The sequence below is a fragment of the Lissotriton helveticus genome, chromosome 3_1 (assembly GCF_964261635.1).
Source record: "Lissotriton helveticus chromosome 3_1, aLisHel1.1, whole genome shotgun sequence".
NCBI classification, from domain to species: domain Eukaryota; kingdom Metazoa; phylum Chordata; class Amphibia; order Caudata; family Salamandridae; genus Lissotriton; species Lissotriton helveticus.
In genome coordinates this window covers 139,475,664-139,492,217 of record NC_136061.1, presented here as the reverse complement: position 1 = coordinate 139,492,217, position 16,554 = coordinate 139,475,664, and the positions used below count along the sequence as shown (strand labels likewise).

Below are 16,554 nucleotides of genomic sequence, written 5' to 3'. Positions count from 1 at the left end.
TTGGTAGGAATGGCCTTTCTGTCAGAAAGTGTACAATATACCATAGCCAGCTGAATAGTGACCCAGATCAGTGGTGGACGTGATTGGCTTTGAATGGGACAATACAAGGACATTGTACTGCATATGGTGTTCATAATTCACACTGTAAATATTTAGAATCTCAGGTACAGGGAAATTAAACCAAGTCTCCAGAAGCACACTCTCTTTGGTTGAATGTCAAAGCCAAGATAAGCACCTGACAATGCTAAGGCCACAACATCTCCTTCGCACCTTAAACAGATTAATTTTGTGTTATGTGACACAGAAATGTCAGCTACAAAAAGTATTAAAATCTAACAAACCTATCCGAGTTTCAGTTCTAGGAAAGACCATCGTGCAAGGTTTTGGAAATAAATTCAAATCAGTAAAGTCAAGTAAATTAATCTTTGTTACTCTAAGGTGTTCATGTATGTATCACCCAGTAAATATATTGACCATATTAGATAATAACATTAAGACTTTTCATCCTCTTCTTCTCGAATTGCCATGTGCCTTTTGGGCAGATGTTAGCATTCTCATTTCTGAAATCTCAACTTCTTCTACGGATCCAGGTTTTAACCCGTTTACCCCGGCAAATATTTTGCCGCAGTGCGGGCGTTCCACGGAGTGGGCGGGGCTGCGTTGGCCGTTCGCAGCACCAGGGAGGTAGTGCTCGCGACAGCCAACAGCCAACGGGAGCACGGAAGGGGTTGAGTAACTCTGTAAAAACATGGTGCTATGGCATTCCCCCTCCCCCCACCTCCTGTAAGAGCTGGACTGTGTATCAAAGTCATCAAAAGAACAGGTCATGCCCACTTTCTGTGAGTGTGATAGCAGTAATGCAGGGAACACATCTTAGTTCTTACAAGGATGTGCTCGATGGAATTAAATTGGATGTAGAAGTAATAGTATGTAGAGTAAAATGAGAAACATATTTTTCAGCTACTTTAGGCACGCAGCTTTTTGCAATTGGTCATCGAAATGCCCTTTTTCTTCCTACCCTGAAGCTGTCAGTCCGTCCATAATCTTCAGTGCGACCCTGTTTCTCCGAGACAAGATTGGGGACCCCTCTGAGCCTCATCCACAATCCACAGCACCAAAATACTTCCCACATGGACCACCTTATTTATCCACACTCTACCCACCAAGCACAGCATAGGAGACTCTTACTTGCCTAGCACCTCATACTCGTCTGGAGTATAAGGTGTCATGGAAATGCTACACAAAAAACTAAATACTAATGTTAGGAAATTCTCCATTTTGATACTGCAACATCTTCAGGGTGCCTCATACACAAATTGTCTCTCCATTATGGCAGTGCTACCACAAAGGTGCATCCTCTCCCTTCCCTGCTGGAATCATAGTATGTGGGTAAGGCAGTCCATCCCACCCCCACTCACCAGTTAAAACAAAATGGCCCTGATGGATATGCATGTTACTGAGCGAGCACATGTTTTGATTAAGACCATCACATGGCCCTGTTTTGCGTGGGTGCGAAGCCACCTCTGAAGGTACCATTGTGGAGGGGCATTTCGATAGTTGTGAGTGATACCTTGAGCCTGAGTCACAAAGGTAAATTTACACAAACTACAAGTTAATAGAAAGCTTATGACCGTAGAGATTCTGCAGTTGGGTGGAACACCCCACACATATGCGCACACATATGTTTACACTGCAAACTACAATGCATGACCCAAAGTAACGCCCTGGTGGAGTTAGAATAGTAAATTGCGTTGTAATGTGGAATGCGTTGTAATGGATTGCATTGAAAAGCCCTGCTTTCTAAAAGATTTTGTGGTGCAAAAACTGCGGAGTAATGGTACGTGGAGTAAAAGTGTGCGGGTAAAGTGTCCTATTCGTCTCATAGACATCCGGCAAACAAGTTAAACTGGAAGGCGCCCACCTGCAGCCGTCTTCCTGCAGGATATCCACCTCAAATCTCTATGCTGCATAACACCCCCAGAGCAGGATGGAAGTGAATTATAATAAACCAGTGGTGCCTTGGATCCTGCCAAGGAAAAGTAACCTTTCAATTCAGGTGGAGCCCTGACTTTGTAGTTCTTCGATAAGCAGCGACTTTAGAGCACTCCTCCTGAGCCTCAATGATACAAATTGGACTGTGTAGGGCCATCACCTACATCTGTAAGCACTGAACACTCGCAGTTTTGTACTGCATATAGGGTGATTTATCTCATCAGTAAAATGAAAACCAGCAGTTTGGCCATCTTTGACTTAGGGGGAAGTACCCAAACCCCCTCATTTTCCACCCAAAAGTTTTTAATGCCCTCAACCTTTGCAGTTGGTTAGATTTGCAATTTGATGCAGTTGGCCTTTCAGGTAGTATTTATTGTTTTTGAGAAATAAGGCTACATCACATGTGGTATACCTTTTGCATTGCACCACAGCAAAAAGCATTGGTAATCTGGCTCAAACACCAGATTTCTTAACTCTTGATGTTTGGAGCTTAGCCTGTCCAAGGTAAATTGTAATTACATGCCAAAATATGTAATGTGATCTGGCATACTTCTGCACAGAGAAAGGGCCATATGGGTTCACCTTTAAGTTTAAAACCTCTGGTTTGTGCTTGATGCACTGAGACCACCAGCCGCATACATGTTTAATAACCTACAGAAGAAGTCATGCAACATCCATAACTTTGTCACATGGAACCACACTTAGTTTCTGTAATTTCAGCTGTTTCATAGTTTAGCTACCATGATGCTCATTCACACTTCTGCAGATAACTTCACCTTCAGGACCACTGGCTTGGTTATATGCATACAAAACATCTGTGGGTTGAAAGAAAGGCATTGCTCTCCAAGAGCCCTTATGGTTATCGGAGCCCAGCATGTTCAGACCATTGCACATACAAAACATTAAGACTCTTACCTTTCTTGCCCCTCTATGGATTCAGAATTATAAAGGCCTATTCAAAAATGAGTTGTAATTATACTACAGTGGTAATTTGACTGGGAAAAATAGTGATATTTGTGATATTTGTGATTGAAAATAAGACCAGGTCTGTTATTGATTATATATATTGTTCAAACCAGCTGCCATTACCTGCAGTGAAGTTAGGGTATGGTCACAACCACTGGAATTATGAGGCAAAAGAGGATCAAATTATGCAACATTGTTTACCAAATAATGCTGCAAGAAAATGCAAATGATATGGTTTAGTGCTGTACATTTGTGAGAGTATAATTTCAATATTTTATCATTTTTATGTTTTACTCATGTTAACACTGTCTGGACAAAGTTTTCAACATATTAATACTAGCTCTACATCCAAATACAGCAATATACAAATGAAAGGTGAACAGTCGATTTTTAAAAGTGCCTCCCGCTGCACAGCAACAAGTGTCGCCACATTCTTAGTAACTTTTGATCCTTTTGAGCTAGAAATTTTTTTGGGGGTTAAAATCTGCAAATTATGTAGCAGGTGATGGTTTATGTGACAAATGTGGCAAATTGAAAATGATGTGAAAAACGCTGCGGCCACAGAATCTCAAATTCCATTCGTCCTGGGAATTTATGTTTCAGAGACATCATATCAAACATTCTGTTTGCATCTTTCCCTGTTATGGTTTGGACAGAGCTACCATATTCATTTGTCACGATAGCATTTGAGAGCTGGCAATCGATTTTACAATTAGTAGGCACCCACGATTGGTGCATTGCATTCTGAAATGGAGCCTGTGAAATGAAGTCCATCAGTTTATCATGTAATAAGTGTTTTATTTTGGTTATGTTTTGCAGATACTGCATTTGTTGTCAGTGTACTGACCACCAATGATGTCGGTAGTCCAAGGGGAGAACCTGTCCGTCATATAACGGGATTAGAAAGGAGCCAGGAGAAAAGCCAAGACAGCATTGACGAGCCGGCTCTTGAAACCGCAAATCCCAAGGATCATTTCCCTCTGGTTCTTCCACTTGCCCAACCTCAGCTGTCAGAGCCCCAACCCCAGTCCTCATCGCCGATTCCCATTCTTATCCAACATTCGCCGTCTCCCACAGAGCCGCAGCCGGCGGCTACCCAGCGGCCTCAAGCACCGCCACCACCTGAGGTTCTCCATCCTTCACCAACGCCTCAGGTGCAGAAGCAGGCAAGAATACATTCCCCTGCACACTCAGGTCATCTTCCTCCAGTGACATCTCGTCCTCCATCACGGACACTATCGCAACCCCTGTCGGCATACAACAGCAGCAGTTTAAGCCTCAACAGCTTAAGGTAAACTACAGCATTCACTTTTTGGCTTATGGTCAGTTATGACGATTCTGGTACTGTTGATTTATTTTGCAATAAGAACATGTGGCGCTGTTACATTACAATCATATTTGTGGAAAAAGTAGAATGTTCTTTGAAGTTTCCATAGTTTTATAAGCTAAAACAGTGGGGTTGTAGTAGTCTAGAAATTTCTCCCTTAGTTCACTTCTGCTTGTTCCAAAATATGCTTATTACATTAAGGGTTTAGTGGGATCCCAGAACAAACATTTGCTAAAATTAGTCCGAATATCTTTCTATGTCTAATTCTCTCAAAACACAGAGACACTTGTCAGAGAGACTTGTTTTATACAAATGGCTCAGTGTTTTTTCTTGCATTACTGAGCAACCAGCACGTAAGGTAATTGACTGAAAAATCCACACCTTCTTTAATATACCAATCAAGAGATATGGATATTATGCCGGCCTATATATAGGTAGTAGACATGGATTGCCTGTGTTTCTAAATTTATGCCCTGGTCCGTCTGCTATAGCCATCCTAATCTACATAGGAATATAGGTTCAACTTCAATGAATGAGATATAGTTCACCAGGCAGATAATGCTACCCGGAGAGGCATTCATTTGCAGTACACTTTGTTTGTTTTCAAAGATTCCACAATGTTATTTTTAATGACTTTGCTTGACAAAGGGTGCCAGACCGACAGTCCGTTTTAAATGTGTGAATTTAAAAGGAAAGAGTTCATTGTATAGTTGAATAGGCTATTCGAGTGCTCTGTTTTTTTTTAACCAAAAATATAATCTTTTTTAACCCTCTACTGCCACAAACCCTCCTGAGTTGAAAGTGAGGCTTTTAAAACAATTGTAACGTTTTTATGGCTTCCGCAATCGCCACAAAAAGATTTTTCCAACTCTAATTGGTAGCCAAAGCCTTTCCAAGTTTTCCTAAATATTTATTTTAAAAACTTGGACACTATATATGCTGTTCATTCACAGACTCAAACACCTTGATGAGTCAAAAATTGCTAATGAAAAAATATGTTAGATTTAGGCACTGGGATTGAGTCTTCAGTTTTTAGTGAAACTGGAAAATATCATGCTCTTTCATCAGAATTGGGTATGGTCCTGCAAAACTCTGACCATTAAGACAATTCCTGATGAACAATGCACTATAAGAAATGAGGAGTGGAGTGATCTCATTTTTATGGACTGACCCCTAAAAGTAACCCTTAGTCAAGCCATTTCTTTTCTTAATGCCTTGCTTATTTGTTTCTTTTTTCTCCAAAACAGCAGCAGCAGGAGCAGCACTCCAGCCAAAAGTCAGGCTCCCCCACCCCCACATTCCCACCGTTCTCCTGCCTCCCCTTTTCCCTTGTCATTGCCAAGCCACAGCCCCCTTCATAGTTTCACCCCGACCCGCCAAACTCCTCCTGCTCATCAGCATCACCCCAATATGTTTGCCCCTCCTGCGGCTTTACCTCCTCCACCTCCATTGACTTCAGGGACACTGCAAGTTCCAGGACATCCAACGGGCAACAGCACTTACTCAGGTATGAACTGGACATCAGTCCTTACTAGCTGATGCACCTTGACTTGAAAGAAATAGACATGAATGGAATTAGACATTTCTTTTTTCCACATTCCACATTTTTAAGTTCAAAACTTACAACTGAGTACCAGCTCTTGCCGGTGTTGCTTTGACTTCTACAGCTGCTAAAACACCAGTCACAAAGTTACCATAGAATACCAGGCAAAGCTGTTCCTTGCTTCTGGAACCGAACTTCTCCATAGAGACATTTCTGCACTGTTCATAAATGAATGTCCTTTTGTAGAAGCATGCTTGTCAGTCAGTCAGTCAAATAACTTTATTCAGTTATTTCTTTCAAACCATCAAAGTTTACAAAAATAGAACAATCATCAGTTTACAATCTAAAATTATAAAATAAAAATGCATTTCCGATGGTTGATTAAAATATACAATAAAAAAATGGTGGATAAAGTCCCATGTTAAAAATGCATAAAAGACAAACTTCAGTGCAACCTTCCAGCTAATAACCACGCCACTTGAGAGGAGGAGCTCAAATGCAATACACAATACATTAATTCAATTGGCCAACATATCACAATTGGGAGCGTTTAATATCGCAATGCAACCTAAGGTAAAAGCTTCTGTCAAGTTATCCAGAAGGCAAATAGAAAGAGGCTAACGGCAAAAACTATTGGCCCCAATACGTCCGTTTTTAAGATTCTATATGCAATCTGATATTGCCTGACTCCAAGGTTTAGGCACATTGGTCTTATCCACCTCCTGTGTATCTGTTGGTATAAGAAAAGTACATGTTCTCCAGTCTCTTTAGCTCTAGTGCAGACAGGGCAAGATTCTATGCTAGCATGTTTATTATCTGTGCTCTCCAATCACAAATTGTCACCTTTTAGGGTCTCATATATATTTTTTTTACCTTCATAGCTGCAATATATACAAATGAATTTGAAGATAATTGGTGGCAGTATCAACACCTTCCAACCCCACAATGCAACGAGAAAACTGAAAGGGATAATTGGAATACCTTAATTAAACTAACATCCTCGGAATTACTCTGGCCACATTCCGGTCCCATTTCTTGTGCTCACCGTGGCATCACAGAGAGAGACCAACCATATGCAAAATAATTTTGATCCTGCTCCAATAGGAATCATTCCGATGAAACTGATTCCTCACATCTCCTATGAATAGGAACACAGGCACCCTCAGGCCAGTTACAGCCTTTTTGATACAAAGAGCTCATGTATGATCAAAGAGGCAGAATCACAGATCAGATGATGAAGCAGTACCTACGGGATGTGTGTACATCTGTGGATAATGACTCTATTGATTGAATTCGAAGTTCTCTAGCTTGACCACTAAAACATTTGACATCATCAGTCTTCTTTTCCTACATATTCTGCATTTTCTCCTAAAGCAAATTCAACTTTAAAAGAAGGGATTCAACTTTAAAAGAAGGGTGATTGTTATCTCTTCTAGGTAGTAAAATTTGATCAGTTCAGAATGATGTACTGGTATAATAACAGGGTACCCAGACCAGAGTCCTCTAAAGCCTTTGGTGATTTTCCAAATCTACTGCAGATGGCCCATTTTTAAGGGAGTTTCAGAAAATGTTACCATAGGCTAATTTGTACGTTAAAAGGGACATGGTTTTAGTCTGTTGGGTATCCCACAATTTTCCTTTCTCAGTGACGTAGCTTGGTCAACAAAATTAGGGGGTATGAACCTCAAATTTCCTAGCAATCACGCTAGCAAATCCTGGCTAGTGCCTTATTTGAAAATCAGAGCATGGGTTGGCTTTAGGGGCAGTGGGAAGGGATTGCAGTGCAGATTGTTAGGGTTACTAAAAGGACAAAATGTTATAAAATAACCAACAGTTTTAAGAACCTTCAAAACAGAAAGGAAAGAGGTGTGTGAATGTTTTTGTCTGTACGTGTGAGTAAAAATCCCAGGTGAAATTTGACAGCCACCTCACCATACCCGACTGAAGGCACCAGGATCCAACTATTTGCTAGAGAATACATTTATTAGGGGGAGGGGGGTGTAATACCACTCCTGAAGCTACACTCCGGCCTTCCTTCTGAATCTCACACTCAAGACGGAGCCTTATAAAGCAGGCAATATGGTTGACTGATTGATGTGCTTACAGTGACATTCACCGTTTCACTCTGCAATACATGAATTTAGAAGGATGTCTGCATCAGTGGCCGATGGAATAGCAATAAATATACAATACCTACATCTTATAAGGGGATTCTAGCACCAGGGGCCACATTCTGAGAAGTTTTCAGTCCAGCAAAAAACAATACAAGTGCATTTGCACCATTTTTGATCTTTTAAGTAATACACAATTAAACAATTGGTATCTTCTTCTGAACAAACATGCAGCAACATTAGTTCAATCTATTTTATTGCTTATCTAATTGGAAATGTATATAACACATTTCCTGTACTTTTGAAATGTAACATTTGAGATTGTGTTTGAGGTAGAATCAGTTTGTTCTGCTTTTAAATACATAAGTAATAAGTGTGTACTGGAGGACTTTACTTATAAAGTGTTGCTCATAGTCTCAAAAATCTGTCTAATTCTCTTCAAACCATTATAAATAATATTTGCATCGCTAGAGGTTTTAGAAAAGAATTCTCAGTGTTTACCCTTGTGACACAAAGTTGTTGCTTTGGTTGCAAAAAGAGATAGACATTGTCATATGAGCCAACATGTTATTAATGAATGTGTTATATCTTGGTTTTTCCAGAGCGAGATCTTCTTCGACAGGAACTGAATACACGTTTTTTGGCTTCTCAAAGTGCAGATCGTGGTGCCTCACTGGGTCCTCCTCCTTACCTGCGAACCGAGTTTCACCAGCACCAGCATCAGCACCAGCACACCCACCAACACACCCACCAGCACACCTTCACGCCTTTTCCACACGCCATCCCGAGCACTGCCATTATGCCAACGCCAGCACCGCCAATGGTGCGTACCCCAGGCAGAAATGTGAGGATAAGTAGAACATACCTTTTTTGTTGTTGTACGTGTTTTAAGGGGAACAGTTCTCACAAAGAGCTTCCCAATGTGAATTAATAAGCCAAGATCCTTGGATCAGTGAAACTGTTGTTTGTTGTGTCAACAGCTGGGGTGGCATGGGTCTTTCTAATGTTTGTGGTTCCTCTATGATGAATATTTTTACATCTAAAATTTATTTCATCTATTCTTAAAGCTGTTTGTGTTTTTTAATTATTTTCATATAGCCTTTCTTCTATGAACAACATAATCTATTAACATGAACTTTTCTCGATCTAACGTTGCTTCTTCCCCCTCCTCATAAGTGTCTCTTCAGTCCAGACAGCATAGTTATAGATCCAGTTCGGCTGCTACTGAATCTCACTATTATTATTTTTTTTAACAAGGAATGTAATATTCTTAAACCAGACCCCCTTACATGATGCTAGCATAAATAACATTAGTGTAAACCACATTAGGAAAAATATGAGTGCATTTATTTTTTCTATTCATTAAAATTTTGTTGCTAATTAAGGGCCGTCTCAATAGTTCAAATTGTAAATTTACTACTTTTATTACAAGAGGCCATCTACTGAAAAGTAAACCCCAAATACACACCATGAACAATCAACAACATTTAGAGCGTCAGAACAACGCTTACTTTGTGGACATCGGGTAGATATCTAAAACCTATTCTAACATCATTCACTAGACCGGCCCTTTAAAAATGTGTTTTTGTTCCAAAGGAGATCACTAAAAGCAGCACAAAAGAAAAAAACACTCACTTGAGGTTTTTTGATGTCTTTAAAATTAATCCTTCCACAAAGCAGATCTGCACTGCCAAATAGACAACCCTCTTGTCCTGCATACTATGGTATACCATCATCCTCATTTGTCCTCACTGCAGACACTTCACCTTCACTTTTTCATTGTTGAATAGTTATCCATTTTCATAGGTTGTAGAAAATGTGTGATGCAATCATAAATATGTCAATGGTGGACCACAGTACTTTGCAGCATGATTATTAGGGTGTTTTTGTTTTGAGGCCAGAAAATCATTTGATCCTATATGATGGAGATTTACTGGCAAATGCCTTTATTTCCAGAGATTAGCCCCATTAGAATAGGACTTGAGATAGCTGATGTCTTCCAAAAAACTGGCACTCCTGCTGAGCAGCATCAAATTCCACAAGCTAGTGAGCCTAACACACAGCTGTAATCTTTAATGCACACTGTAGCAATCAATCAATCCCATCCAGTAATTGTAAAGGGCGAACTACTCACCCCTAAGAGTCTCAAGGTGCTGGGGGCCGTCGGGGAGATTAAGTGAGCTATTGCCCAGAGTCACATGGTGCTGAGTTGAGCTGCCGCCGAAGCCGGGAATCGAACGTTGAGTCCTGCTCTCTAGAGTCAGCTGCCCTGGCTGCTGCGCCACACCTCTCCCTCGAGCAATGACATGTCCACACGCACAATAATCTTTTCTGATGCTAAATCTCCCACATCAAAGATATCCAATGACTACTGGGTGTTTGGTTTTGCCTTTGAGCGTCATCAACAATCTGTGTATTTCTTTAAATCTTGATTTTTCCGCACATGACAATCTTGCTGGTATAGAATTCTCACAACCGTTTCAATCTTCTCGTCAATCGTGAAAAAATGTAAACATGTTAAGGGAAAAAGCAGATATGATTATTATGGAGAACGAAAGAGAATAGGGAAAAACAGAGGGCAGTGAGAGAAAAATAAAAGAGTGAGAGGCAGGGGCATGGTAAGTGAAGAGCTGGGGCGAGGACATAGAGAGAGAAAGAGAAGCACAAAGAGAGAGAGAGAGAGAGAGAGAGAGAGAGAGAGAAATGACAGAGAAAGGGAGATAAAAAAAACTGAGCAGGCTACTCCATGTTATTTCCTTCATCACTTTCTATTCCTCTCGCGTCCTCTTTTCATCTCCTGCCGCCTAACTCCCTCCATTCTAGATCTAGATTTGCATGGATTTTAGAACAGCTTCAGAAGCAAAAATGTTTTGACTAAGAGGTTTGCTCTGAACACCTTCACAGAATTTCACCATTAAATGCTTCTTTGGAGGTTCCTGAGCCATTAACTATCAGTTTCGGGAGTCCACATTTATGATAACAGGAAAATGTGACATTGACCTGACCTTTTCTCTTACTGTTACAATGGTAAAACCATCAGCTGAAGAACATTTAGTTTCACCTTGTCCTGCAAACATAGGGGTACATTTTTATAATTCTTACTTCCCGTCAGTAGCATAGCAAGGAAGCCCTGAGCCCTGGTTCAAGCAAAGACACCGGCCCCTTTGACTGCTGTTGGGGTAGTAAAATACAACAATTGTTGGGGTCCAATTGGTTCCTCGGAGCTCTGGACCCCGGTGGCAAAGCATTTATTGTGTCAATTGTAGCTATGCCCCTGCTTTCTGTGTGTGTATTTATCCAGGAGGCACATGAAGTTAAAGCATAATGCTCTCCCTAACAAGAGGAAAAACCTTCAAATTTGTGTTGTGAAGCACCACACAGCACCTGGTAAATGATGAATTATTATTTGGATATTTTGCATTACTTTTCATTCAGTCAAAGAAATTAACAGGCAAAGCTCTGCTGAAGAAGACATGAGGATAAAATAAATGAATACTATCCCAGGCCTCATCAAATTACATTTTCTTTGCTGCTGTATCACATTTTAATAGGAACATGCCAGCATCTTTATAGGGACCATCTTTTAAACTACATTTCGTATGAAAACAGATATAGGACTACCATAAAAGTGTCTTCTTATGCATTACATGCACAATTTGCTTTTATTTATGTCATAAAACCTCCGTGATGCATGGAGAAAGGTAGCAAAAGATACTGTTTCATATTGCCTTTTTAACAATGTATATATTTCTTCAGGCTCTACTGCTGTTCGGTAAATCCAAAGATGGTGGGAGGAAGCTCCTTAAATGCTAGCAAAGTCACTCCTTTTCATTTTCATCCCTTCACAGTTTGACAAATACCCTTCAGAGGTTGACCCCTTCCTCAGCCGCAGTGTGAGTTTTAGCACCTCTACACTGAAACATTTAACACCGCTTCTTCTGTCTCACTGCACCTTTGCCACTTTAGAGCATGGTGAGGAGTCCACCCTTACACAATCACCCCACCGGGCCTACACATCGTTTGTATTCGGTTCATTGTTTGTGGTAGGGCAGGGGTGTACAAATTCCTTAAGGAGAGTTCTAGTTCCATCTTCACACTATGTGCCTAAAGTTATCTTTTGTTCAACTCTGGCCCAATCAATGGTGCATTAATATTTAACCAGTTCCAAATATTCTAAGGCCACAGTGGGGCAAGTGATCCCTCCGAAATATTTCACCAAACTTGAGCATCACATAAATATTGGTGGTATAGATATTTCATCAACACACTCAAACTGTTAGGATCAAACCCAGACTAGTAAAATCCCAAGAACTGTCCCTTTGAAGCGTGGATTGCCAGACTCACAATGGCGCAGCAGTTGCAGTCCGACGACTGCCACGCCGACGGTCCAAGCACCTCCTTACAACTTACGTGGTTGGAGCTCTGGAAAGGCGTTGGAGAAAAACCAAAGACACAGACGTCAAAGCCAAATACAAAACTTCCCATCATGAATATATGGCGCATATTGCAACAGCAAAAAAAAACTATCTTGCCGATAAAATAGATCAAGCAGGGAGCTGCCAAAAAACACTATATAAAATAGTGAAAGACTTTACGAATCCCTTACCTTGCCAAGCAAACGCACTGGAATCCCAGGAATGGGCAAACCAGCTATCAGTATATTTTAAGGATAAAATAAATAATATATATATGACCTTCCCTAATCCCCCCCCCAACACTGATGTTCCACATTCCCTGCACCCTTCAAATATGGAGAACACGACACACACCATGCAACTATTAGAATTCAGTCCCTTTACCACAGACATGGTAATAAAGAACCTAGGGAAGATTAAATCAGGATCCCCAAACGACTCAGCATCTTCACAAATTCTAGTCAAAATAGGACCAGCTATAGTAACTGAACTTACCAATATCTTTAATACGTCCCTTGCACAAAGCACCTTCCCAAGCAGCTGGAAGGAAGCAACGATCAGGCCTATCATCAAAAAAACCAATGCTGACCACACAACTCCTTCAAATTATCGCCCAATAGCCCTCCTCCCCTTGTTTGGCAAAATGATGGAGGCTACTATAAACTCCCAATTAATGAAACACCTAGAAGATAACAAGATACTAGACGCCACCCAATCAGGCTTTAGAGCCCACCACAGTACGGAAACGGCTCTACTCGAAATAGTGGATAATATCCGCCTTGCCATTGATTCAAAGAAATCAGCAATTCTGATTCTGTTGGATCTCTCGGCAGCGTTCGACACCATCTCCCACACAGTACTAATAGAGAGACTGGTGGGGGTTGGTGTCGGGGGCAAGGCGCTGGGCTGGCTGCAAAGCTACCTGACAGACAGGAAATCCAGAGTCAAAACCGGTCCCTTCCTGTCTGATACCACAGATAACAATATCGGCGTCCCCCAGGGCTCAATTTTGAGCCCAACGTTGTTTAACGTTTATATGTCCCCCCTGGCCAAAATAATCAGAGATCATGGCTTCCAAACAGTCTCATACGCTGACGACACACAGATCCTGGTCACCATGGGTCCTGACCCAGGCGACACCAAAATTAGATTTCAATCCTGCATGGTGGCCATCAAAAAATGGATGACTGAGAACTTTCTGATGCTTAATGCAGAAAAGTCCGAAATAATGCTGTTCGGAAAGGCACATCAAATATGGGAACAGGACTGGTGGCCCATTGAACTTGGTCAATGCCCCCCACCCAAAAATACAGCCCGAAATTTAGGAATTTTAATGGATGACCAACTCACAATGCAACCACACGTTAACAAAGTGGTACATACCTGTATAGGCCTTATGAAAAGCCTTAGAAAAATATTTAAATGGCTTCCTTTAACCAGCAGAAGACCACTAATCCAAAGCTTAATAACCAGCCGGCTGGATTATGGCAATGCATTGTTTGCAGACATAAATGCCTCTAACATAGCCAAACTACAGACCATCCAGAACAGTGCAGCCAGGCTAGCATTGGATCTCCCACCAAGAACCCCGTCTGCCCCCTGTCTGAATCAATTACACTGGCTACCAGTCAACAGACGCATAAAATTCAAGGTCTGCTGCCTAGTCCACAAATCCTTAAACGGACATGGACCAGCATATATCAGAGACAAACTGCACCGATACAGCCCAATGAGAAATCTTCGCTCCTCCAACCAACTACTGCTAAAGATGCCTAGAGTCCGCACAGTGAGGAACGGGGACAGATGCTTCTCAAAAATCGGTCCCTCTTTCTGGAACTCACTTCCCTTAGATCTGAGAGCAGAACCTAACTTGATCATTTTTCGTAAGAACCTAAAAACTCTGCTCTTCAAACCTTAGTCATCCACTTCCCATACATACTGGTTCTGTTTTGTCTTTATCCATCTGTCAGCGCTACGAGACCTAACGGGTGAACTATGCGCGATATAAAAATAAATACAAACAAACAAACAAACTGCAACCATCAGGGAGCTGCGTTAGGGGATCACAATATGCTGGTGGTCCCACTGTGGCACCGCCATGCATATTACGAGTTTCCTGACTGCCTCACGGAGGTTCTTACTCCATGAAACTGCTGGCGGTCAGGAAACAGAGGTGGCCCTACTTGGCCCCCTTTACCCCATGCAAGTTGGTGCATGCAGGTGGCCACATGCTTTGCCCCTTATGTGCATGCACCCCCAGTTCCTGCATGGAATGCAGAGTCCATGCCATGCAGAAACTGTCTTTTGTGCTTTCATTGCATTGCCCAATTTCAGAGGCACTACCATGGGACCGCCAAAGAAATGCCTGGCAGACACGAGAAAACTTGTAATCTGGCGGGCGGTATACACACTACTTTGGCAGTGTGGGAGCAGGGCGATGGCGCATCAGCCCTGCTTCCACACTTCCAAAGTCATAATCGGGCCTTAACTCATTACAAAATGACAGTCAAGCTACACGTCTTTCCTAGCCCAAAAATCGGTTAAAATATGTAAGTCATTTGAGAAGGTCTTTATGTAGTAAACACATTAAAGAGGCACAAAGTAAGTTCAAAATGTTCCTTAGCTCATTCCATTCGTTAACTGCAAACATGTCAATTCCTTTCTGTGGTGAAGACCACAACACCTGCCGTTTAACTCATGGAAAAACAAAATACATTTGCTCATAAGGCTGGTTCCTCCTCAGAAATAGCAGACCTCAGTGCAATAGTAGCACATTACAAAATAACATCAAAATGTGAAAATGGTCTGCCATTTTAAATTCACAGGCCAGGCAGGACACCCTCGAGCACCAGAGACTGGAACTTATTCCTCCTGAGGTGCTGCAGGACAAGGATTAGGGTGTGGGTCAGTCCACTGGATTAATTTTTCCTGTCCCCTAACCTGCCTTTCAAACTAGAAGATAGCCCTTCAGAAGCCCAGTCTGTCACAATGAATAGGATGTTAGAAGACTGGGTGTCAATTGTCTACAAAACAGATGGTTTGCCATTTACTAAGACAACATTTGAAGGCACTGAAGGTGCTAACGAGCCCATGTGACCAATCAGCCTTGCGTTGAGCACCCCTGCAGTAGAGTTACTATTTGCGTGGCTCTTTTGTTGTATGAGAGTTACACCTGGTGAGTCCACGGGTATGATTATTACTGGCCAAACATGCGAGTCATGCTGTGGTGTGCAAATTGTGGAATCTGATTGTTTCTTAAAATATTTAAGAGATATTACAAAGCAACAGGAAATGACTCTTCTACTCATTCAAGAGGCAAAAAAACACTTTTGAATTTACACCCATACAAAAAAACTTCTTTGTGAAAATTTTAAAAACTATGTCCATGGTGCCTGGTGATTAATTGTTACTTTTTTTCTTTTACACCCATACAAAAAAACTTCTTTGTGAAAATTTTAAAAACTATGTCCATGGTGCCTGGTGATTAATTGTTACTTTTTTTCTTTTAAGATGTGCAATTGGTCTACATCTTTACTATGGTGGGGCCTTTCACACATCAACAACTTGTGTCCCTCATAGTGTTGCAAAGTGTAGCCATTTGTAACTCAAAATATATCGTGAACGTTTGAAAGTGCTTGTATTTTACTGGCATTGTCAATTGTTCATGCAAATACTAGCTAAGAAGTGGGGTGTGGTTTAGGACCTCAGACATTTAAATGCACCGGATTCCAGTGCCACTCTGAGTTTGGTAAACTCGTGTTCATTTTCAATTAGGCAAGGTTTAGTTACTATTGGAGTTCTATGGGCTCCTATTTCAATACACATGGAAAAATGTGGAGTTGTGCAAATATATTGCAAAGCATAACATTTAGATGGTCATGTAGAATTAGGTGGTGCAGGAATTTCTACCCCTTCAAATGAGTGTTCCGACACCTGAGCTACAGGAGGAGCAACTGGTGAATTTATTCTCATCAAATTGTAGAGGAACATTTTCTAATATGGTTGACGTTGGATAAAATGATCGTTATCTGTTATGAAATATTGGAAGGGTAAACATTTCCCAAGGGGTTATTTGAAAGCAGATCTAATATAATAAGATGAAAGAGTGTCCATTTACATTTCTGCAAATAATAAAGTTACCTGGAGGACAGAAAATATGATTCATAAAATCAAATAATACTTAAGAATCAGGTACATAAA

At 41.1% G+C, this 16,554-nt stretch overlaps 1 protein-coding gene across 5 annotated transcripts in view; it reads left to right on the top strand.

Annotated features, from left to right (window-relative positions):
* The window catches only part of AUTS2 (activator of transcription and developmental regulator AUTS2), a 2,056,888-nt gene that overhangs the window by 2,002,278 nt on the left and 38,056 nt on the right, over window positions 1–16,554 (top strand). For 2 of the 5 annotated variants that reach the window (XM_078679408.1, XM_078679411.1), the window contains 3 exons: window positions 3,778–4,249; window positions 5,533–5,792; window positions 8,542–8,762. In XM_078679408.1, coding sequence (XP_078535534.1) covers window positions 5,696–5,792; window positions 8,542–8,762 — 318 coding nt within the window. In that variant the 5' untranslated portion in view covers window positions 3,778–4,249; window positions 5,533–5,695. Of the gene's footprint in view, window positions 1–3,777; window positions 4,250–5,532; window positions 5,793–8,541; window positions 8,784–16,554 lie in introns of all 5 variants that reach the window. The other 3 variants (XM_078679407.1, XM_078679409.1, XM_078679410.1) reach the window with 2 other exon arrangements.